The sequence below is a fragment of the Zootoca vivipara genome, chromosome 2 (assembly GCF_963506605.1).
Source record: "Zootoca vivipara chromosome 2, rZooViv1.1, whole genome shotgun sequence".
In the NCBI taxonomy this organism is placed as follows: domain Eukaryota; kingdom Metazoa; phylum Chordata; class Lepidosauria; order Squamata; family Lacertidae; genus Zootoca; species Zootoca vivipara.
The window spans coordinates 99614283-99637659 of record NC_083277.1 but is presented as its reverse complement, the minus strand read 5'-3'; the positions used below and the strand labels follow the sequence as shown (position 1 = coordinate 99637659).

Sequence of the window (23377 nt, the reverse complement as noted above, 5' to 3'; positions counted from 1 at the left end):
TGCATAAGCAGCTTCGGACATTCAGCTTCTGAAAAGCGTTCACAAACCAGAACACTCACTTCTGGGTTTGCGGTGTTTGGGAGCTGATTTGTTTGGGAGCCAAGCCGTTCGACTACCAAAAGGTACCACTGTATTCATTTTCTTGCATTGACTCCCGGTTTCTCTACAGACACTGCTCCATGATGCTTTTGTGTCCCCATTACTGCTCTTCAAAATTACCCCCAACCTTTCCCATCTACCAGCTTCCCCACTGGTTTTGCAGCCCACAGCAGCAAGCCTCAGCTGCAGCCCAAACTCTCCTCCTCTGTTCTAACAGCATCAGGGCCACTTCAGTGGAATGCATGGAAGAGATTGGCACATAATGAAAAGATATGCAAAGCTAAATGTGCAAGAGGGAGGGAGGTGGTTGAGGATGAAGACAGGTGACTGCGGAGGTTTGATTAGGTTCAAACTCTATCCTGGTTCTGTTTTTGTGATCTAGATGCAGGACTGAATGGCTGAAACAGCACTGCTCCAGGTAGACTGGAAGAAGTAACCACTCTAACCACATACACTGCAATGGTTTCACTTGCTTTCATACGGCATGAGAGCTTCTTCTCCTATAACCGGAAGAGGAAAGTGTCTCATTCTAAAGAACTGTAACTCATGATTTAATGCCTTCACATACCAGCCTGTAGTGTGGTGAGTGACTCTGACTCTTCACTGTATTCGCTGTCACCAATATCATTGGTTGCCTTGACCCGGAATTTGTAGGTAGTGAAGGGTTTCAGCCTGCAAAGGGAGCACATGGTACTTGGCTTGTTTTTTGGAAGAAAACCACAAGGTGCAAACAGATTCACAGGCTTTTCTGTATTCTGCCTGCCAAGCCACTGATTTTTAACATGTTCTACCTCGAGACTAACAAGCTCATTCTCATAAAAGCTATCTTAATACTGTGCGAACACTAACACTCAGGCAGGAAATTTCAGTTTAGACCGGTGGGAATCTGAGGACAGCTCTGTGACTGGAAGATTTGCTCCAGATCCAGTCACATAACAGTTGTCCTTGTCAATGCCACCCCCCCCCCCAAAAAAAATAAACATCTCCTTTCATTCCACCCGTTGATGTCTCACCTGTTGACTATGAAGGATGTGGTGTTGTGGTTCACGGAGGCAGAATGCAGCACCCATTTCCCATCAGGAAGTTCCCGTGTCTGTACAGTGTAATACCGGACTGGCGAGAGCCCATCACTGCCTGGCTCCCAGGACAATAGTACACTTCTTGACTTGACGTCTTCCTGCAACACAACTGGCTTGCTGGGAGGTTGGGGACGGTCTGGGGGCAAGAGAGGTAAAGATCACTGAAGGCTGGAAACATGGGGTGAAAATAGACATGGCAGTAATAGTATAGGATTAAGGACAAATTTAAGAATTCCCCATCCATCACCTTGAAGAGAGCTTAATATCAGCTTCAAAGAAACCTGATCTAGGCAATGCCTTCCCCCATCTGACTCTAACCTATATTGAGTTAACACAATACTTGTTAGTTTACAAACCAGAGAAGCTGAGCTCCAGCATGAGACCCAGAGTGTTCATTGGGTTCCCAAGAATCATATTCTCTTCTCCTTTTTAAAAGTGCTTCCCCCCCGACCCCCATGATCAAAAAGGAGAAACCATTTGTATTTTAATGTGATGCTCTCATGGGCTTCTTTAAACAGAAAAGTAATGTGATATTTCAACTCAATGAAAGTGACAGGGCTGGATAACCACTCCTGAGTCATAGAATCATAGAGACCACAAGGGCCATCCAGTCCAACCCCCTGCCAAGCAGGAAACACCATCAAAGCATTCTTGACATATGCCTGTCAAGCCTCTGCTTAAAGACCTCCAAAGTCCTATCTTTCTGCTTGTTTTCTGATTCTTTGGGAGGCAGTGGGGGGTGGGGTGGGGCAATTTGCTCCTGGAGAAGTACATAAGTTTCAAATAACCCCATGAAAGCAGAAGATGGGGGGGGGTTAGTTCATTCATGGGCTGATGATGAGGGACCGCTTTTTGGTATTTGGTATGGTGCTTTTGTGGGTGGCACTGTGGCCTAAACCACAGAGCCTAGGGCTTGCCGATCGGAAGTTCGAATCCCTGCGATAGGGTGAGTGCCTGTTGTTCGGTCCCAGCTCCTGCCCACCTAGCAGTTCAAAAGCATGTCAAAGTGCAAGTAGATAAATAGGTACCGTTCCGGTGGGAAGGTAAACAGCGTTTCTGTGTGCTGCTCTAGTTTGCCAGAAGCGGATTAGTCATGCTGGCCACATGACCCAGAAGCTGTCTGTGGACAAACGCCAGCTCCCTTGGCCTATAGAGCAAGATGAGCGCGCAACCCCAGAGTCGTCTGCTACTGGACCTAACGGTCAGGGGTACCTTTACCTTTTTATGGTGTTTTTAACAGAGGCCTTAAAATCCTGTGCCTGAGAGATATAGTGACTCAAGTAGTAAAAAGCAGAGGTGTATAAAATAAAAAAACTTTTTAAAAAAATAACAAAACAGCATGTGGTTGGTGGAGGGTTGTATTATGGACTGTAGCCAATGAGTGCCTTTTTGACACATGAACAATCACATTCTATGGTAAGGTTACCATATATTTTTCAATGAATCCGGGGACACTTTTAAACTTCAATGGATTTTGTATGGGGACTGGTTTGTAAATCCGGGGATTGTCCACGGGAAACGGGGACATCTGGTAACCTTATTCTATAATCATACTAGATGAGTGCAAAGGGGGAGCTATGGGCACTAACTCCAGGGGGCCAAGCTCTTTTGTCTCCCCAATGTTCCTTATCATCAAGGGGCGGAGGAGGCCGAGTGCAGAGCTGAGCACTGCTTCAATGGCCTGTTTCTCCTCCTTCTGCCATGGAAGGAGGCTGAGCACAAGAGAGGAGGAGCCACCGGCCACTGTATTTGGCTCCGCCTCCTTCCTCCTCCTGAAACACGACAACACAACGTCGGCCCCCCTCAATCTCCGGCACAAGTTGGCGCCTCTGGGAGGAGCCTCCCTAGTTTCCCTATATTATAAAAAATTGTAGGAATGCCCTAATGAACCATTCAATTATTTATACACAAATGACACTTTCAATTAAAAGCAAACAAACAAACACCAGATGATGTGCATTGTGGATCTCTGGTGAACCTACAGAACGTTGCTTTTCCAGTTTTGTGAAATCCAAGTCTGCAGCAAACAAAAAGGCTTTCTTTCCCATCCAGCTGTAGCTTCAGAATCTAAAATCCATGTAGATCCACTACAGACCAACCTCCTTTTTACATCAGGAAAGTTCATTAGCTTAAGGCCAACATATTTCGCCGAATGAGTTAGAAGCCTGAGGCCCAAACCAGGTGTGGCGTGGGACTTATTTAATCTGAAAGCAGCTTCGGAAGTCTGCAAGTCGAAGCAGATGAACAGCTGTATGCTTAACCATTTCTGTCCAACTGTTCTTTCATTCAAAATCCCCCCCCCAACTTATTTTCCCACTCACTGAGATGCAGGGGGTGCGGGATGAATGTAGCTTTATCTTGGGAAGAAAAGCTGTGGGCAGAGCAATTTTGAGTGGGAAATGGCCGAATGGAGTGCTCTCTGCCTACTCAAAACTGGCAGCAACAAAAGAAGATTAAGACACCCCCCTCACCCCCCCAAAAAAAACCAACTAGAGGAAAGACACACATGACTGCATATCACAAACAGTAAAGGCATGAGGGGGTACAATTCTGACAGAACTACTTCAAACCTATGAGTACGCATGCCATATTTTTTATGCTCCATCATAAAAGAACTGCTCTGCATCTAGAAAACTAGTGCATCAGCTTGGTGTGCTAGGTGGATGTGAGGGACAAGGGATATAGAGAGGTCCCTCCCCTCTTAAGGTCCAGCCCATCCCCGAGCACTGGGGAAAGCAGGGAGAGTTCCGACTCAAGTGGGGAAGCAGGAAGTGGTGTCCGAGGCTCAGGCAAGGTAGCAGAGCCATCGTCCAAGGTGGGACAGGAAGGGGGAAGTAAGGGGGGTAGACCGATCCCCCCAACTCCAGAATTGCGCAGGAGGCGTCGGGGGAAGAGGCTGGGTCTCCCCAAGTTGTTATGTTGGAGAAAGACGCGCCAAATGCCATTCGGAGGTTCTGACTCCAGCGGTTAAGATGTTCCTCTGTAAATAGCACTGCCTTTAGCACTGTAAATACGCAGCACCAAATAAAAGATAAAATGCAGTCGTTACTCTGAAGTAGCCCTTCAGACCCCTGTGACAGTAACCATGCAGGAAGCTTTTTTAAAAAAATCATATGGATAAGTACTAAAAATATGGCACCGCCACATAACATGTGAAGTGGAAGAGTCCAGAATTCTACTTTCTCTTTCGGCATTCGGTGTCTGCAATTTTGTAGGTACTCAACCACACAGGCCTTGACGCATAGCATGCATTTTAGAGCTTTCCTCCCAATTCCAAGCATTATGTCCCTTCCTGGAAAAAAATTACCTCTCTTCTCTGTAGTCACCACCAACGCTTCTGCTGCCTCACCCCAGCCCTTCCGGGTCTGTGCTGTGATACGGAAAAGGTAGGTCGACTCGGGCCTGAGACCAGTAGCAGTAAACTGCCTCGCACTGGGGTTGAGAACTTCCACGCTGGCAGAATTGGCGGTGGTGGTGTTGAGGCGGTGAGTGATCTGGTAGGCTGCATGCAAGAGGAAGACAGGAGGAAGTAGATCAGAACCATGGAAGTGGTTTTAGGAGAGGTTACACATGGCTTGCGAGGTGGGCTGGTCTGCTTTATCCTCCGGTCAAGGGTGGCCCAAGATGTTTCAAGCACTGGAGGCAAAAAGGTCCTGCGGATGCCCCCATAATGGGCTGTGTGTTAGGCTATGCAAGGGCTTCCCTCCAAGGAAAAGCCCTTGCAAAGCCTCACCACCCTGCTGGGTATCTGTGGGAGATTCGGCAAGGGCTTCTCCTCTTGCCAAATGTCCCTTCCCGCTCAGCGGCGAGGCTTTGCAAGGGCTTCTGCTCAAGGGCTTCTCTCCTGTGTATCTGTCACGTGAGGCAGCCGCTTCATCCCGCCTCATGGGTGGGCCAGCTCTGCCTCCCATAGTTCCTCTAGTGCAGGCATGGGCCAAACTTGGCCCTCCAGAATTTTTGGGACTACAATTCCCATCATCCCTGACCTCTGGGGTCCTGTTAGCTAGGGATGATGGGAGTTGTAGTCCCAAAACACCTGGAGGGCCAAATTTGGCCATGCCTGCTCTAGTGGCACTGAACTGACATTCAGAATTGTAGACAAAAGCTGGGTGGGGAGGGCGTTGCTTAAGCCACTCTGGTCTACAATCTCCATGGTATGTAGGGGTTGCTGGCTTACCCAGAATGATACCATTGGGAGCAGCAGGTGGCTGCCAGATTAGCCGTACAGAAGTTGTTCTTACTTCAGGGAAGAGAATGCCCACTGGGGGCCCAGGCACTGGAACACAGGAAGACAGGGAGGGGTGCACAGATGAAGTTTAGAAGGAACACATACATTTCCGCGCACCTTAGCCAGAGAACAGACTTTTAATGCAAATAGCCACAGGTTGCAAACACACACACACACACACACATGCTACGCTTAAGGTGACATTCCTCAGTCTGGGACGTGGAGCTGCTAATCTTGCAATGTCATGACTTTAAAGTAATCACCACTGCGCTAGCACCGTGGCTATAACAAGGAACTACCGATCGAGGAAGTCATTGGTTCAAATCTTGCCTTTGCCATGAAGCCTCAACACCCTCCCTGAAATATGAGGGCAGTAATACTAATCTAATGTACAAGTTCATTGTAAGGACTGAAACAAAATTAAGTAAACGACGTTCTCCAAGCACCTGAAAGCAATCTACAGATGCTAAGTATTATTATTATTATTATTTCAGCAAATGCCATTTGAACTCCATACAATCATAGAATCATACAGCTGGAAGGGACCCTGAGGGTCAACTAGTCCAACCCCCTGACCATGCAGGAATTCTGCCCACAGCCATCCCTGGGTGGGCTCGAACCACCAACATTCTGGTTAACAGCCAGACGCACTGACCCATTGTGCCACAGGCTCCCTGGCTTTTCATGATGTACAGGACTGAGTTTGTCCTCAAATGCTATGTCCTATAAGGCTTAGCCTTTCTTTTCCATTTGCTTTCCAAGGACTTTGAATATCTCACAGACCACCCTGTTTCCCCCATCCCTTCTCTCCCAATTAGCCTTCCCTCTGCCATATGGGTTGCTGTTGGGACACCTACCGTCATCGAGCGTCCGTTCCAGGATGGGCGGATTGCTGGGCACACCATCGCCGATGCGGGTGAAAGCCAGCACTCGGATCTCATACAGAACATACTTGCCCAAAGCTGTGAGCTGGGCACTCCGTGAAGCGTTGCCCTCCACCAACCAGAACTGAGCCCTTGTGTCTGAGTCCTTCTCTTTATACATGACCTAGAAGAGAAAAGGCACAAACCGTGGAGGGAAGGAAGAGACAACAGCTCAAATGCACACTGCGGCCTTCCATGAGTGGAAAAAAGCTGCATTGTGCTGCCATGTTGCAGACATATACGCAGAGCATGTAGCTTGGATGACCAGCATTGGACTGCTGTATATTAGAAGTACCAGATATTGTTTGGCATGGCAGTTAACACAGGGAGCTCCCTCCGCAAAGAAGCTTGCCCTGCCCACAAAGTGCTGAGGAAAGTCTGGGCCAAATACGTCAGCCCAACACCAGTGGAGAGACTGATTGACAATGACAGAAGCAGTTGATGAGCAGGACCATAGTAAGTTGTGGGTTGGGAAAGAAGGGCCTAGCTGACGCCTAAGACAGTGAAGCCCTGCAGGTAGAGATCAATGGGCCAGGCCACTGAGGAAGACAAGGAGACTAGCTCTGGAATGATAAGGGGGCTTCAGGCTGGGGCTGATGAGGGACCGACAGGGACCGAGCGGGAAGGTGGGGCAAGAGAAAAGACTGCACTTCACTGCATTCCCCACACCCACCTTGTAGCCCAGAACCAGCCCGTTTCGGTCAGCCTCCGGGATGTCATTCCATCGCACCAGCATGGAGGTAGAGGTGGTTGCCAAAGCTGATATGTTGGTGGGTCCAGACGAAGGCACTGCGTGCACAAAGAGAAGAACCGAGGGGAGTCAGTGCTTCACTGACCAGCTTCTCTGAGATGGCTCTGCGAGAGGCAGGTCACCACAGCAGAGCCCCATGTTCAGAGTTCCAGGCCCACCACGGAAGGCCTGCCCAGACTGTCTCAAGGGCCTGGTGGAGAAGGTACCTGACTCTCGGGTCCTCCCCACCACGGTCTGGCTCCATGGCCCGGGCCCGATGGCATTGAAAGCCTGCACCTGGACACGGTACTCCGTCCATTCTTCCAGGTCTTCAATGGTGAACTCACGCTCCACACGGTCATGGATGGTGTTAGCCAGTGTGCGGCCACGCCCGTCTAGGCGCGAGTAGCGCAACCGGTAGCCCACCGACTCAGGGCTGCCGTTGTACTCCGTCTCTGGCAGAGGCTGGAAAGAAAGGGAGCCTCGTTGTTGGCCTGCAGATGAGTCCTTTCCAGAATCCTCGCACCTGAAATGCTCTTCCCAACCCCACGGCCCAATCTTACTGCAACGCAGGCAATTTCAAGGGAACAGGCAAGTTGTGCCCCTCAGGAGCAAACGCTCACATTTCTTTATTTAAAGTAATGCTATAGCTCTCTTGAACTGGAATGGGTAACTACTTGTAGATGGGCCACCAGCATGTGCCCGAAGCGTATGCAAAAGGAAGAAAACAAACAAACACGGAATTCCTTTTAAATCTTAAGAATGAAAAACAAAAACAAATCCCATTCTGTTTGAGTGCATTTCTCTGCCTCAATAGATATGGGGCAGAGACCATACTGGACCTTGTAGGCCGTACCCTCCTGGCACCCAATTCCTAGCTCCTTGCCCTCTATGCACAAATAACATGTATCTAAATGGCACGGGCTAGAACTCCTGAAAGCTTTTGCAGCAAGCTTCAGGTCTGGCTTGAGGTGATTGCACCACAGACTGAAGCAGTATTCCTCCACTAAAGTTTGGCTTAATGCAGAATTTTGTGTCACCTCTATCTGGGACAAGTACTCAGGGACACTCCTGTTGCTGCTGGGGCAGCAGGAACAGGTGTTTAGAAGCGTACACCGAAGGACAGTTGTCGTTTGTGTTAAGCAAACAAGAACCGAGTACAGGTAGGTAGCCGTGTTGGTCTGGGTCGAAGTAAAATAAAAAAATTCCTTCAGTAGCACCTTAAAGACCAACTAAGTTTTTATTTTGGTATGAGCTTTCGTGTGCATGCACACTTCTTCAGATACCGAGTAGAACCGAGTAGACTGAATTGATTCAAAATGGTGCCCCCCGTGAGACAATTGGTGTTACATAATCTTCCTATTTCCAGTAGGGCAGTTAGAGGTAGAATTGACCTGCAGGTCTATATCATTAAAGAAGAGTTTGGATTTGGATTTGATATCCTGCTTTATCACTACCCGAAGGAGTCTCAAAGTGGCTAACAATCTCCTTTTCCCCTCCTCCCCCACAACAAACACTCTGTGAGGTGGGTGGGGCTGAGAGACTTCAGAGAAGTGTGACTGGCCCAAGGTCACCCAGCAGCTGCATGTGGAGGAGCGGGGACACGAACCCGGTTCCCCAGATTACGAGTCTACCGCTCTTAACCACTACACCACACTGGCTTAAAGATGGATAGGTACATCCCTGGCCTAGTCATTATATACTGCCTCCAGCCTCAGCTGGAGCTGTTCACCCCATCTATCTTCCTGTTAATTTCAGATCTATCCTACAGAATTTTGGCTTGCCTAGTAAACAATGAGCAGCCCCAGTGCTGGTTCATAAACCCTGCCCCCCCCCCCAAAGAAACAACGACGAGGCTTAGTGCCTTTCTGAGCTATTGCTCACCATCCATCTCAGCCAGAGACTGGTTTCGCTGGCTGTCCGCAATGTAATATTGGCAGGAGATACATCAGGTGGGGCCTGCAATGTCTGGATCCTGCGGGAAGGCAGGCTGGGTGGGCTGGTGCCGACTATGTTCACTTGTCGCATGCGGAAGCTGGGAGGAGAGAGGAAATGGATTAGTGTTGGAAGGAACTGCAAGGTGGCATAAGAATCATCCACCCTGCCTAACACACACACAAATAGGACTTTGAGCATCCCCATTTGCATGTCCTGAGAGGCCTGCATTGGCTCCTTTCCCTTCCTTGCACTGCCAGCAGGAGAGCTACTGGGTGTGTTGTCACAATCTCTCTTGACATACATACATGGCTTAATTAGGCAGGCATTACACTCCATTCCCATACCCCATTAGCTAATGCATTAATTTTGAGGGAAACGGTAGAAGGTCCTTAATGAAACCCACAAGCCTCATCCCTTCTCGTTCCCCAGTTTTAGTCAGGCCATAATCCTACTGGCTGTAGCTTTCTAATACTAGAAGATGAGAGTGTCACAAGAGATTTGGTGCCTGGTTCCCCTTTGCTTTCCTGTCTTTTGAGCTCCTTCTCATTATGCCTTTTACCTCTTCAGCTTCCAACACCTCCTCCCAGTCTTCTCCCTCTTCTCTCTCTAGTCACTCATTGTCACCCCACCACCAATCCCCAGGCTTTGAGCCTTCTTCCCTTGCGGGTTCTCTAGCTGGTTCTTCCCACCATTCCTCTGTGTTCAACCAATCCCTGACAGCAGGATGCCTCTGAATCTGAGTTGCTACAGAGGAATAGTGAGAGGATGTTGCCTTCAGACCTTTTTCTGGGCTTCCTGGAAGCACCTGGTTGGACATTACGGAAAGGAGGATGCTGAACTGGATGGATCTTTCCTCTGATCCAGCAGGGCCCTTAGGTTTTTATGCATGCTCAACCCAACACCATCCTTTCAATCTCCCCAAAATGCAGCACTCACCTGTAGTATGTGTAGGGATTGAGGTTGGGCACCTCCATGGAGCGGGCATCTGGCTCATTAGACAGCTGGTGGATGACGGTCCACTCCTCGCTCTCACCAATTTGACCCACCTAGGGAAAGGGCAAACAGGATAATGAGCAGGACTGGGTCAGGATCATCATTGCATATAGTACGGCCAGTTTCTCTGCTCCCTGACAGTGTAAAATGTATTAGGTAAAGCTGTAGAGTTTGGTGTGTGTTGTCAGAGACTGGAGAGCAGCACACTTTTTGCCTGATGTGTTTACACCCTCAGTAAAAATAACCCCCACAGGGGCAGCCCATCCTATTTTGCCATCTGAGGTGAAATGGGAAGGGGCTGCCCAGCCAGCTCACTGCCCACACCCGCTGAAGCCTCGCTTACCAGGGTCTCGCGATCTTGCCAGAATCCAGATGCAGCCACTTCTCTTCACTTCTCTGATGGCAGTAGGGGGGGTTGCACAGAGGTGCCTCTTGGATTTTGCCACCTGAGGTGGTTGCCTCAGTCTACCTCTTAGTTTGTGAGATTTCACTAGACATTGCTCATATACTTGCTGCAAAGCTCTTTTTGCAGCAAGGAATTATAAACTACAGTCATACCTCGGTTTAAGTACGCTTTGGTTTGAGTACTTTCAGTTTAAGTACTCCGCGGACCCATCTGGAACAAATTAATCCACTTCCCATTACTTTCAATGGGAAAGATCGCTTCAGGTTAAGTACGCTTCAGGTTAAGTACGGACTTCCAGAACCAATTACACTCATACTTCGGGTTAAGTACGCGCCAGGTTGAGTACTCCGCGGACCCGTCTGGAACGGATGAATCCACTTTCTATTACTTTCAATGGGAAAGTTCGCTTCAGGTTAAGTACGCTTCAGGTTAAGTACAAACCTCCGGAACCAATTGTGTACTTAAACCGAGGTACCACTGTATTTTAAGAAAACAGGAGAAATTTCCAGGATATTAAATATATTTAAGTATCAAATTATGTGCTTCTCAAGTAAGATTGTGGATTACACACAATACACAGCCCTGCTTATAGCTCATATTTCCTCTTATTCGACACACTGTTCTCTCTCTATCCAAACTGCCAGGCTTCTCCCTTCCTCCTTGCCTTCTGCTACTGCATCCCCCCCCCCCATTCCTGAAATTAAGCAAAGTCAATGCATGCAAAATTAAAATTTTAATCTTATTATCAGTGGAGAATGTTGGTTCCCTGCCACTGAGTTTACTTGTCTCTTGATGGCAGAGATGCTTCTTTAACTTTAATACAACAGTTGCTATCCTAAGGGCTTTTAAAAAAAGGAATGAGAGAGCTTCCTCTGCTGCTGGCCTCTCCTACTGTCAGAAGTGTGCCTTTCCAATGGCTTACCTGAGCCTCCACTTGCCACCTGGAAATGGATGTCTTGCCATCGTAACCAGGACGGAACTGAAGTGTGACTGAGCGGGGACCAATGTTGGAGATGCCCAGGTTCGAAGGGGCTCCAGGGAGCTCTGCAAGCAAAGAGAAAGCGAAGATGGAACTTGAATATCTACAGCCCATGGATTATAGGCATTGGCTCAGCCGTTCTTTGTCCTTCTCAGGATGACAGCAGCACACAGTGGCCAAATCCTGCACTGAAGAAGAACTCTCCATCTAACAAGCCAGAGCAGGAGAAAGCACCACTTGATTATGCAAAGTTGAAACTGTAGTATGCTATGAGCTGATGGTGGCAGTGGTGATGGGGACTGAGATCCAGTGAACCAAAAACTTCTTTAGGATGGAAAAAAGGCAACCAATACAGATTAAAGAAGTTACATGTGCCAAACAGTATAGTTGAAGGGCAAATATCCATCAAAGTCAAGTGTGGCAATCCAACAGAAGGAGAGGGGAAGGTCAAGGCTAAGAATCTTTCTCTCTCACTCCAACCAGCCTGTATTGCTGAAAATGCTTTCCATTGGCAGAAGCAACCATTGTGGATTTGTTACACCGTGTGCTTCTAAAGGTATTGTTCTTCTTCCCTAGGCACAAAGGTCTAAATGACAACTAATTGTTACATGGGATAAAATAAATAATGCCATGCCCATCCAAAATGCACATTAAAGAACAGGAACTGAAGAACAAGAGGATCATCGGTGGCCAACATGGTGCCTTATTATGATGCATTATAAGACCGTGGGCATCCTTGGATTAGGTCTGACAAAAGTGGAGGCCTCAAACAAATATTTGAAGTGATTCAAATATTCATCAAATTTAAAACTCCCATCTCATGAAGGTCACAAGGGGAGCTGTCAGCGCTTTCTGTAATTTCATATTCATTACTCCGATGTTTGTTAATTTAATAACTCTGAAGCTTGTGAGTGGTTGGTTGTTGTCAGATTGTGGGGGCCATGCTATCTGCCCGCATGAAGGAGACCCACACTTGAATTAATTGAATTACTCAAAAGAACAAATATTGAAGCTAATTGGGATTGGCAAAGTCAAAGTTCGCACAGACAAAATGAATTAAATCAAATACGGACAACTTATCTCTTCACGAAAGCGCGTTTTTAAAATTCTGTTCACGGGGGCTTGAAACAACTAGATGTAGAGTCATACTTAGTAAAAAGACAGCCCCTCTCTATTAATGCTCCAATACCTTAGATATGGCTTGCTGCCTGAAGGTTAGGAAAGCAGCAGAAATATACAGAGACAGAATTGTAAGGTTTGGGCTAGTGCCTTTAGTTGCATCCTCAGTCTTGAATGATCACCGCAGAGAAAGGTCTGTTGCTCAGTGTCTCAACCTGAAGTCCCTCAAAGGCCGAGCTAAGAGTTTACATGGGGTATAGATGGAAATTCCTCATGAAAACAGGCATAATGGCCACTTATCCCAAGCCAACAGCTCCTTCTGTTGCTTCATCCTTCAAGTCTGATTCCATGTTTAAGGGGCAAATTGGCCTTGCTAGATGTCAAAATCTCAGAGAGACCTCCCCCCCCCCAAGCGGGTGCTGCTAGCCAATGAAACATGAAATGTGGCTGTGAGATCCTGGGGTTCGCAGCACAGGTAAACAAAGCAAAGACAGGAGTGCTGATTTAGGACAAGTCTTTCTGCACAAGAAGTACGTTCCAGCCACAGTTTATGGAAAGCACAAGAATAACCTTGCAGGGCATTTTTTTTCAGCTGGAACTTGCCAGAACTCAGTTCTGGCATTCTGGCACCTCTCAGGTAGGCACCATTTCCATTATAACAGAACAAGGGAGGCATTCATGCTGAGAAAACAATGACAACGACAACGACGACGACAACAACAACATCAACATAAATCAACCTCCCTTCCCCACAAATATTCACATAATCACAGGGAAGTGTGTGCCACTACATTTCTGAATATGATACATTATTATGTGAATCCAGTTGCCCTTTGATGTAGTGTTTCTAAAGCTGGGAAGACACTGGGTTATTCAAGAGATTCCTGTCTGCTCTTATTATTAGTGGGCTTGCAAGATGATCATGCATACGTCCAACTATGTAGCAGTCTCTGCCCAGATAACCTATTTTCACTTTATCAGTGTCTCAAAGAGGGTTCAACTGGGTATCAGTACATCTGATGTAAAGAAAGAGAGGAAAAATCATCTGCATCTGGAACTTCCCCTACTAACTGAAGCATTCTGCAGGGCCCAAGGTTGTGGTTGTCCTTACCACTCTTGTGCTCCGCTGAAGGCAGGGTCCGTAAGTCAAACTTACCTGGAGGAACTCCTGAGGAGATGGTGGAGGAGGAAACTTGTCCCTGGCCTTTCGAGGTCATGGCTGCCACTTCAATGGTGTAGGTCGTGAGGGCCGTGAGGCCAGTGACGCGGTATTCCAGTGTGACGTTGGGCAGGTAGTGCGTTACACGGGTGTTGGTGCGGTTGTATTCTTCCCAGGAGATCCGGTAGCCTGAAGGAGCCCAAAACATACACAGATGTGTAGAACTGCACAACGTTCATTTAAAATCCAAGGCGTAAACAGAACGTGCCCCAAAAATCTGGTGGCCTTAAGCCAGAGACTTAGGCCTCACCAACAGTTCTTTGGGGATTCTAATTTATATTGCTTTAGTGCTTCCACTAGTTCATTAAGCTTCCTGAGGCTGAATGACACATTATGGCTAATGCATAGCATGCTATTATGTCTTCTCTTCTTTCTTAATTAGAGGCATCAGGTAGAGAGGGAACTGTTGTTCTGATCACAGCATAAGAGAGCACGATGCCTTCTCTCCCCAGCCAGTCAAGGTTGAAATCATACATATATGCCCATGTGGCAATAGGGCTCAGTAAAAAGCAAAAGTTCTTACTGATGCTAAAATGAGGTTTACCTAAGCTTCATGGGCACATCCGGAGGCGGGGGGGGGGGGAGAGGAGAGCGGTCAGGATGTGATTTCCATCCCGATCATGTTTGGAAAGGGAAGAGATGAGCCTAAATTGCTGTTATTAGGATAACCTGCTCCCTATGCCTTATGCTTAACATAAAGCTGGATCCTTCAAAATCTATTTGAAATTTATCACCAGGGAATCTCCATGAGGCCAGAAGCAAACAGATGTGATGCTTGGTTCCAATTCCCAAACTATTCCTCATGCTGAAATCAATACTGCTTCTACAGGGCTAGTGGATATGATAGCACGGACTATCAAGATACATATCTCCTCTACAGAAGTTTTCATAGGTGGTCTTAGTAGGGTCTGAGCAGTTTTCCACTTGATCCACAATTTCTAGGCAATTCGGGTTTTCTCGGGATTGACGTTTGCTCCAGTTTAGAGCTATAGAGTTGTTTTCGCCTTGCCCCACTCCTTCCCAGGGAAAACCCACTCTATAGCTCTAAACTGGAGCAAACGTCCTTCCGGAGAAACCTCGAATTGCCTTCGGGGCAAAGCAGTGGGACAAGAGGAATTTTGAGTTCTTTCCATTGGCACCAAGGAAGAAATGGGCTCCCCGTTTCCTGGCCCAGTTAATCCCCCACCCCACCCGGCAAGCTGGAGAGATTTCTTACCTGTCAGAATGCCATTCTTTTCCAGGGGCTCTTGCCAGCTGACCTTCAGGGATGTGTCGAGGATCTCGTTGAAGCTGAGGTGTCCCACTGGACCCGGAACTAGCCAAACAAACAACCCCACCACCCAGAAAGTTACAACAGGAGAAACGCTTCACATAGCAATTCCTCAAGGAAATCAAAAATGGGAAACTGCTGGTCACGTGACTCTTCCTAGGGAGCATCATAATCAAAGGCCCTCTGGGGTTTGGGTGAAAGGATGACTGCAGTGGACGCAGTCAAGGTGGAGCCTGGGACATTCAAGGGCCTCACTGCAGTCTTAGCAACGAAGTGTCGGGCTCTACAACTGAGGGCAGTGTCAGACTCAAGACTTCCACACTGGAAGTTGGCGTTTTAAACTCATGTTGACCAGAAGGTTAGGGGTGTGTGGACCCATAGGCATGGGGCATACAGGAACCCAAGAGCTGCGCCTGTGCCCAGCTCCAAAGGGAAAGGCCGTACCGTCCTCATGGGTGCGCAGCAGCTGAGGGGGGCTGCGGGGTCCATCGCCTGGTGTGGTGAAACACAGCACCGAGGTGAAATATTCTGCAAACTTCTTGAGGCCTGGGATATACCCCACATGGATATTGTCTTGGAAGTTAGGGCGCACTGTCACTACAGTCATATCTTCTTCCTGTGCTGGTTCCCAGGCAATCAGCTGAGGAATAAATGAACGACATCTTGGTTGATCAGGAAGGAGGAAGTGAAGGCAGACCACACGGCATGGGGCTTTATCTTTCTGGCCCCATATTGTGCACAGGGGCCAGCTCCAGATTAGCACTATTTTGCTGGTGTGGTTCACTTGGGCAACGGCAAATTTATGTTGCACAATAAAAAGTAGATTTGGCACTCTCTTGAACAACAAACCCATTCCAAAAAATGGGTGAGAGGGGTGGAGAAAGTGGGGAGGGGAGAGGAATGTTTGAGTTAAGAGAAGTATCGAGAAAATGCACTGGGAAGTGTGGGGTAATACCGGTAGCAACATTGGGAGATGCTGTGCAAAATCTACACAAACCAATCAAAGGGGGTGCTTGATAAAAAGTGAATAATTTCCGTGCAAATTTTGTGCAAACAAATTAGGACGGATAGGTGCTCAAAAAGAAGGGGAGCTCTGGTGAAGGGGAGGGGGAGAAAGGGCACTTTGCACAAACAGGGCAGAACTTGGGCACACTGCTAACACTTCTCTTTCTAGAACCCTAAGGGGTACTCCTGCCTCAGGACTCCAGACATAAACATACAGGACTCCCCCAACCATTCTGGTTCGGGACAGAGCACCTCAAACACGAAAGCAAGAAAAGGGGCCAATCTAGGGTTGCCATATGTCCTCTTTTACCGGGACATATCCTCTTTTCCACGGGTATGTAAAATGAGTGTTGTCATAGCGATCCACAGTTAAAAGTAGAAGTCGGCAAAATTTTGCTCTTCAAAATGTGGCAACCCTAACCATGCTACAAGTTGCAACTGCTGCAGCCGTCTCTCATATTCCCTCCCTCTCCCGCTGCTTTTATGTGGAAGCCGTCTCAATTATACTGGGGAAATAACCTTTCCTTCCTCCCCAAGAGGAGAGCCAATTCACCACCACCGCACATCCTTAAACCGTGCAGCCAGAATTTGCCGTGATGGGACTGAATCCCATCCCAAAACAGTGACAGTCTGGAAGCACCCATAACTGCAGAGGACTCTCATGTGCTGCCTGCAAACATTCTGCACGGGAAGCCATAGGAGGGCTGTGTTGCAGAGACTCTGCTTCTTCGCATTTAGCAAACTGGGCAGAAAGGAATGGTGTGGTGGATTGCCCAGGGACCGGAGTAGTGGAATTGCTGTTTCCTGTGCCACTGGTGTCAGGATGCTGTGGCTTTGTTTTGTGCATGTTGTGATGCAGAGACATGTGGGTGCTCTGTGTTCACATGCTCCTTCCGTGGGTGGGTATCATCACTGACACCCCCCCCCTTCTAGGTGGGGATGTATTTGCTTTTTTGCCACCGTATTGGGATTTCCCCCCGAGTGGCATACAGTATTCTTGTCCCCTGCACAACTGGGGTACAGAATTGCTCTCCCCTGGGTAGTATCTGGTAGGCAAAACTACAAGGTTTGTGGATGAAATTGCAAGTTCTGTAAACAGAAATATTATTTCTGCAAGGTGGTTTTTTTTCCCCTTGAAGGAAGAAAGACAAAGAGCTACTATGTCCTTTGTTTTTGAAATGTCCCCAGCAACCTAGTCATTACAGCAAATGCTTGGAAGAAATTGCCAAGCGAAACTGACCCGCTCATTCTTTTTAACCAGGTTCAGGGATAAAAAATAAAATAAAATTGTAGGTTGGGGGTGCAAGTAAGGAAGAAAGAAGCAATTGATTCTTAGACGTTTTGCGTTCAGTAATCCAAGTTGCTATTCTTAGTGCTGCAGCCCGAAGGTGTAAACACAAGTGTTTGTGCATTCATCTCAACAATCAGTGTCATTGCTGATGCGTTTAATAAATTGTGTACATAATAGCTGTTGCTTTTCATTTGCCGACAATAATTTTGTTGTCTAGTGCCAGCACTACGGCATAGCCCAACAGCAAGACGAGCGCTAAAATCATGTTAGTCTCTAGTCCTGAATAGATATTTTAAACAACTACAGTAAAGTCATTCCAGTCACCTGCTATGCAATGCTTTTCATTTTTGTGTGTGTGTGGGATGCAGTGCAGAGTAAGGATTTTGAGGACACACCCTTCATAATATAACTTAAGGCAGTGTTTCCCAACCTTGTGCCTCCAGATGTTTTGAGACTACAATTCCCATCATCCCTAGCTAGCAAGACCAGTGGTCAGGAATGATGGGAATTGTAGTCCGAAAACAGCTGGAGGCACAAGGTTGGGAAACACTGACTTAAGGGACCTATTCGCACCTCTGGGGCATGGATGGCCTTGCTCTGCCTCTCTACTTTCCCCCTACAGCAAGTATTCTGGACTTGGTTACATGGTGAGCCGCATGCTCCAAAGCGAAAGGCAACGATCCCACAAAAAGTGTTTGCAGAGCAAGCCACAGTGCCTATACTGGAGGCGTGAGGAGCCCATGCCCACTTGTGATTTGCTGATGAGGCGAGTGGGCGGGCCCAATTACCCAGGCAACAAGCTCCACCCAGAGGCTTCCTTTCCTGCCTGGAAAACAATCCCTGGGACTCCCCACGTCTGGGTAATGCCAGCCTGCAATGGCGCCCACCAGAGAGGGTGCCCAGCTGCAGCAGGCAGGGCGTACCAGACCTGTCTGCCTCCCTTCACTCCTCTGTTGTTCACTGGGCAGAGTAGGCACTGCCAAAAAAGAAGGTTCTTCTAAGCAGCATCTTGTTATGATCCTGACTGAAGCTGAAACAGTGAGACAGGTGCAAATGTATGGCCTTATAGTTGACCAAAGTCTGATTAGCTCCATTCAACTGTATTGTAAATGGAGTATTTGTAGACTGAAAGCACTTGGTTCTTGAGGCCAAGACATCTCCCTTCATCCCTGGCAGACATTAGCACCCTAGACTGGCTGACAGGTGACGGATGAACATACATGTAGTGCCCATGTGGCTTTGGCTGGCTCTAGACTTGTCTAAGCATGTTTAACAATCCTGACCTTAATCCCTACTGCGCTATTACTCAAAGGGCAGCGCGGGAGTCACATGGGGGTTTTAACCATCTTCTTCTATGGCTTTCAGCTCCTCTGATCTTTTTTTTCCCTTTGGCTGCGCTGCTTCAAAGACATAAAAGGGGAAACTTGCTGGGATTAAAGGTGGCTGATTGTTTCTCTGAAGCACAGGTGTGTGCTGAAGGGTTCGGCCATGCACCGAGAGCGATTTCTTTCCTCGGAGACCTGGAAGGGACTGGATTTGAAAGGCTGGCCTACGTGGGTAACCAATTAAAGGCAAAGAGGAAAGAGCCAGGATTTTTAAAAAGCAGCCTAAATGCTGTCCGGTTCAGCCACCAGTCATTTTTCGCTTTTGGTGTTTGGAAGCAGAACCTGTTTTCTCTCTCACACAAAAGTGAAAGGCTGTCACTCATGCCTGTGGAGAAAAACCATGCGCTGCACTTTTTATTCATTGCATTCTATCCCATCCTTCTTCCTCCAAATTGTTCAGGACAACAAAACAAATACTCAAAGAATAAACCAGGCATCCCCAAACTGCGGCCCTCCAGATGTTTTGGCCTACAACTCCCATGATCCCTAGCTAACAAGACCAGTGGTCGGGGAAGATGGGAATTGTAGTCCAAAACATCTGGAGGGCCGAAGTTTGGGGATGCCTGGAATAAACCGATACTGAGGCTTGTGCTTTTACCCTCCCTTTCTCAGGAAAATGCAGTCACACTTTGTGAAGCGGAGGCTGCAATCTAAACCCCTTTTACACTTTGCTGTGGGAGGGAGGGTTGCGCTGGGTGGAAGCGTCTCTGCACCTGTCTGCCTGTGAGGAGTCAGTCTGCTGGTGCAAAACTCGCTGCTCCCAGGGCCGGCCCAACTAGGAGACAAGGTGCGGTGCCTGCCTTGGGTGGCACGATCAAGATCCCAATGTAGATCTTTATTCTCCCTGCTCCTGATGGAGATCTTTACTCACTCCTCCTTCTTCCCTTAAAGGAGTGGCACCATTTTGTGGTTCACCTCAGCTGCCAAAATGTCTTCAGCCCGTAGCTGTCAAGTTCTCCCTTTTTTAAAGGGAAATTCCCTTATGCTGAATAGGCTTCCTTGCGAGAAAAGGGAAAATTTGACAGCTATGCTTCAGCAAGCCCTGCCTGTTCCACCTGTTGAAACGGTGGGCAAGTCGAACTGCAGCCTGAAGGATGTAGCAGCATGTGGAATGTCAAGAAATGGGGCATTCTGGAGGCAGGGCTGAGATTCACATCCCCACCTTTCGCCCTGGCCAACAAGAGCAGCTTGGGCCCTATAGCTCCTACCCCATTAAGAAACTAGAGTGTTCTCCTTTGATGTTAAAGGGACCCCTGCACAGTAAGGTTACCTGGGGACAGTCCCGGGGACAGTTTCCCGGGGGACAGTCCCCGGATTTACAAATAAGTCCATCCATTTAGTAGGAAGTTAAAGTGTCCCCAGATTCATTGGGGGAAAATCTGGTAATCTTACTACACAGCCCAGAAGTGGTTGCTAATTTTTAAAATGAAAACAGCGGCCTTTGTCTCAGATGGATGACATAAAGACTATCAAGCACAGGGCCTGATAAGAGGGCTACTCTACAAAGGGTTAAAGGTAAGACCAATTTGTGAAAAACAATAAATAAATCTGAGAGTGTTTAGGTGTAACAGCTAGTGGTTAAATTGCTCCATTCATATCCTCTCTTTTATTTGGTGTTGATTAAGTATCAATTATTGGGGGGCGGGGAGGAGGAGAAAGGAATAGCTGAGTTTTAATAAGAGTATGTACTTATGCATCGAAAACAATATTCAACACAAGCTGGCTGATTAACTGACACTGATAACAATGCATAATCAGCTACTTTGTCGTGGTGTTACATTCAAGGATGTTTGGGTGTTTAATTGGCACAGTGCGAGATAGCCTATAGCAAGTTAATTAGATACTAATTAGGCCTCCAAAAATACTAATCAAAAATACTAAGTGGCATTTAATAAGTATGTTAAGTATCCTTATTAATGTTGGTTATCTCGTTTGGCAGCAATTAAATTCCTGAACTTCTTCGGAGTAGATTAAGAAACAAGTTTTAATTCAATTTAATTAATGCAAATTTGAATTAATTACAATTCGGAACTGAGCGAACAAGGCAAGGCTCCCCTATAAGTATAATATCTTAGTAAATATATTTTAATAGACAAGCTTGAAGCAATGATAATAACCATTTTAATAAAAAAAGAATTAAGTGGAATCTTGTTTTAAATGGACTGATTATGAAATAACAGTGAGCTAAGAGGATCATCCAAAGTGCATGGAAATATGGAACTGGAGGCTTAAATACCATTGACTGCACTGATCAAATCAAATACAGCGATGCTTTATCAAGGAAAGCAGCGGCATGAACTCTCTTGCTTTGTAAATCAAGTTGCCATTTCAGTTCGGGGCACTTGGGTGCAGTAGCTTCCCGCAATGCATAATGCCGAAACAGCGGCCCCACAGATAATTGGTTCATATAAAGGATACCAGTTTATTATAGCTGCTAACTATGGAATTACATCATTTAATTGGTGTTTTACAGCCAGCTAAGTGATGACAGAAAACAGAGTGGGAGCAACTATACGTTTTTTGCAGGCCTGCTCACTTCTTCCAGGTTGCTTGCAGGGCACAGGACCTGCACACTCTTCTGTTGATACAGATATGGTTGTTTCGGGAGAGGGAGGGGCTAAGTGATTTCATACTTCGTGTTAGCCAAGTCCCGTACCCCCTGTTAATCTGTGCCGTGACAAGCAAGGTAGGAAAGCCTCGGAAGGCCTCTGCATGGGAGATTTACGGACATGGCCACGGTAATTGGCTGGCCCAGGAACAACCCCGTGCACTGATTAACGGCCCCCAACTAGCTAATGAAAAGAGGCAGAGCGAAGTGCAGGAAGGAAACAGCGGGAGCACTCAGCCCTTCCTGATGGGAGGCCGTGGAACTACAGAGCTTCAAGGCAAAGAGGGAGTGAGGAGTACAGATTCCTTTCTTGTTTAAATGCCACTTGTGGAGGGAACAGAGCCACATGGGGCCCGCGATGGCGATGCCTGTAACACCTCACACCAATTTGGACCTATTTAGCCTCGCTGAGACCAAATAACTACCCGCTTACTGATGTTGGAAAGGGCACGCAGCTTGTCCACATCGCCACTTACCTCCGTACGCTGCTTAAACCTACGGATAAAACAGCCACGTCTCTGCTTCCTAAGCATCCAAGGAGCATTTGGGTAGCTTGCTACAGCCCTAGGCTCAGAGGACAAGCGGATTCTCCTTCTCCTCCCCAACCCTTCTTACCTTGTAGCCTTGGTTGATGCCGTTGACGAACTGGGGACTGGGTGGGTTCCAGGTGAAGCGGATGGTGGTGGAATTGGTGGCCTCGGCCTGCACGTTGCCCGGGGATACGGTGGGCACTGCGGGAGGGCAAGTTTAAAGGAGGCGCCTCAGTATGAACAGGTAGAAGCATGGAAAGCGCTGGTGCTGACACCACCTGCCCTCGTTCTACCTGTGATGCTAATCTAATGGAGAAGCAAGGGGAAGGGATGCTCTGCCCAAATCCATTGGCCAAAGGAACGATGCCCTGCCGGTTTTATTGTAATTATTTGTATGTGTCAGAGGGTCATCGTGGCTACTCTAGAGTAACTCCACTTGAATCCAGTTTGTCTTTAAAGACTTTTATTGTGCAAGGTATTTACAGTGCAGATATAGCTTAAAACATGACCTCTCAGTACGAATCAGAATCCGGCAATGGCGTATGTCTGTTCCTATGCCGGCAAAGTAGTCGGGGCACCCCAAAACGCCTCCCCCTTGACCTGCGTCGCAGTGCTCTCCTTAACTCTTGTGCTGGAAGGAGCGATGCCCTCTCAGCCTCCTCCTGGCCAAAGTGGTGCAAAGGCTCTCCAGCATCCTGGAGCCCCTGCCTACATCTCTCCTTCCCTGAGCTTTCCCATCATTCTGCACAGTGGCTTCTCCTTCCCTCCGAGTCTCTCCCTCCCCCCCCCCTGGCTGCTTCAGACCCGCTGCTGCTCCCTGTGCTTGGCGAGGTGGACATTAGGATGATGGGGGCTGGCTCCCTGTAGGGAGTCACCTTTACAGTATGGTTTCAGTAGATTTTATATAGGTTTTAAGCCCATCCGTGTTTAATAATAATAAAAAAGATTGTTTTTGTGTTTTTAGTGATTTTGTAAAAACTCTGTAAGCTGCCTTGGGTCCCATCAGGGAAACAGGTGGGGTATAAACGAATAATAATAATAATAATAATAATAATAATAATAATAATAATAATAATAATAAATTGGTTGCATCTCAGCAATTTGCCCTGGCTTTAAGAGAACTGATTCCCACCCACCCCCAACCCTTCCTTGTCTACTCCCCTTCCTTTCTACATCTTGCCTTTCCAATTTGATGGCAAGGACTCAGCCTTCCTTTCCCTCCCTCCCTCTCTCTCTGATGTGATCCTTTTTGGGAGACAACAAGAGTCGGGGGAAAACAGGATAAAATATATGGTGGAATTCAATGTCATTCTGTGACAAGCTTTCTGTCTGTGCAAGGGTATCAGCTTGCCAGATGGAAATACCACCCTTCCCTCTCCATGCTCTTCTGTGGGTTCTCTTGGCCACCCCCAGAGCCAATTTGGGGAGGTATGGGAGGAGAAGAGAGGGGGAAACCCTATTGCACAAGCTTGTAAGGTGAATCCCACCCAGAGTCAATAAATAAATATAACCTGAACTCTTGCATGAGCCTGCTACCAGCAATGTCCTGAACCCTTAAAAACATACCAAGATCCA

At 47.5% G+C, this 23377-nt stretch overlaps 1 protein-coding gene across 4 annotated transcripts in view; it reads right to left on the bottom strand.

The window, feature by feature from the left end:
* The window catches only part of SDK2 (sidekick cell adhesion molecule 2), a 334547-nt gene that overhangs the window by 32236 nt on the left and 278934 nt on the right, over positions 1 to 23377 (bottom strand). For all 4 annotated transcript variants that reach the window (XM_060271952.1, XM_060271953.1, XM_060271954.1 and 1 more), the window contains exons 18-31: positions 21888 to 22003; positions 15428 to 15623; positions 14930 to 15028; positions 13651 to 13842; positions 11319 to 11440; positions 9934 to 10043; positions 8944 to 9094; positions 7287 to 7524; positions 7003 to 7118; positions 6264 to 6453; positions 5356 to 5454; positions 4486 to 4680; positions 1113 to 1314; positions 668 to 771 (exon numbers count right to left, since the gene is read on the bottom strand). In XM_060271952.1, the coding sequence (XP_060127935.1) occupies positions 668 to 771; positions 1113 to 1314; positions 4486 to 4680; positions 5356 to 5454; positions 6264 to 6453; positions 7003 to 7118; positions 7287 to 7524; positions 8944 to 9094; positions 9934 to 10043; positions 11319 to 11440; positions 13651 to 13842; positions 14930 to 15028; positions 15428 to 15623; positions 21888 to 22003 (2130 nt within the window). The remainder of the gene's footprint in view (positions 1 to 667; positions 772 to 1112; positions 1315 to 4485; positions 4681 to 5355; positions 5455 to 6263; positions 6454 to 7002; positions 7119 to 7286; positions 7525 to 8943; positions 9095 to 9933; positions 10044 to 11318; positions 11441 to 13650; positions 13843 to 14929; positions 15029 to 15427; positions 15624 to 21887; positions 22004 to 23377) is intronic.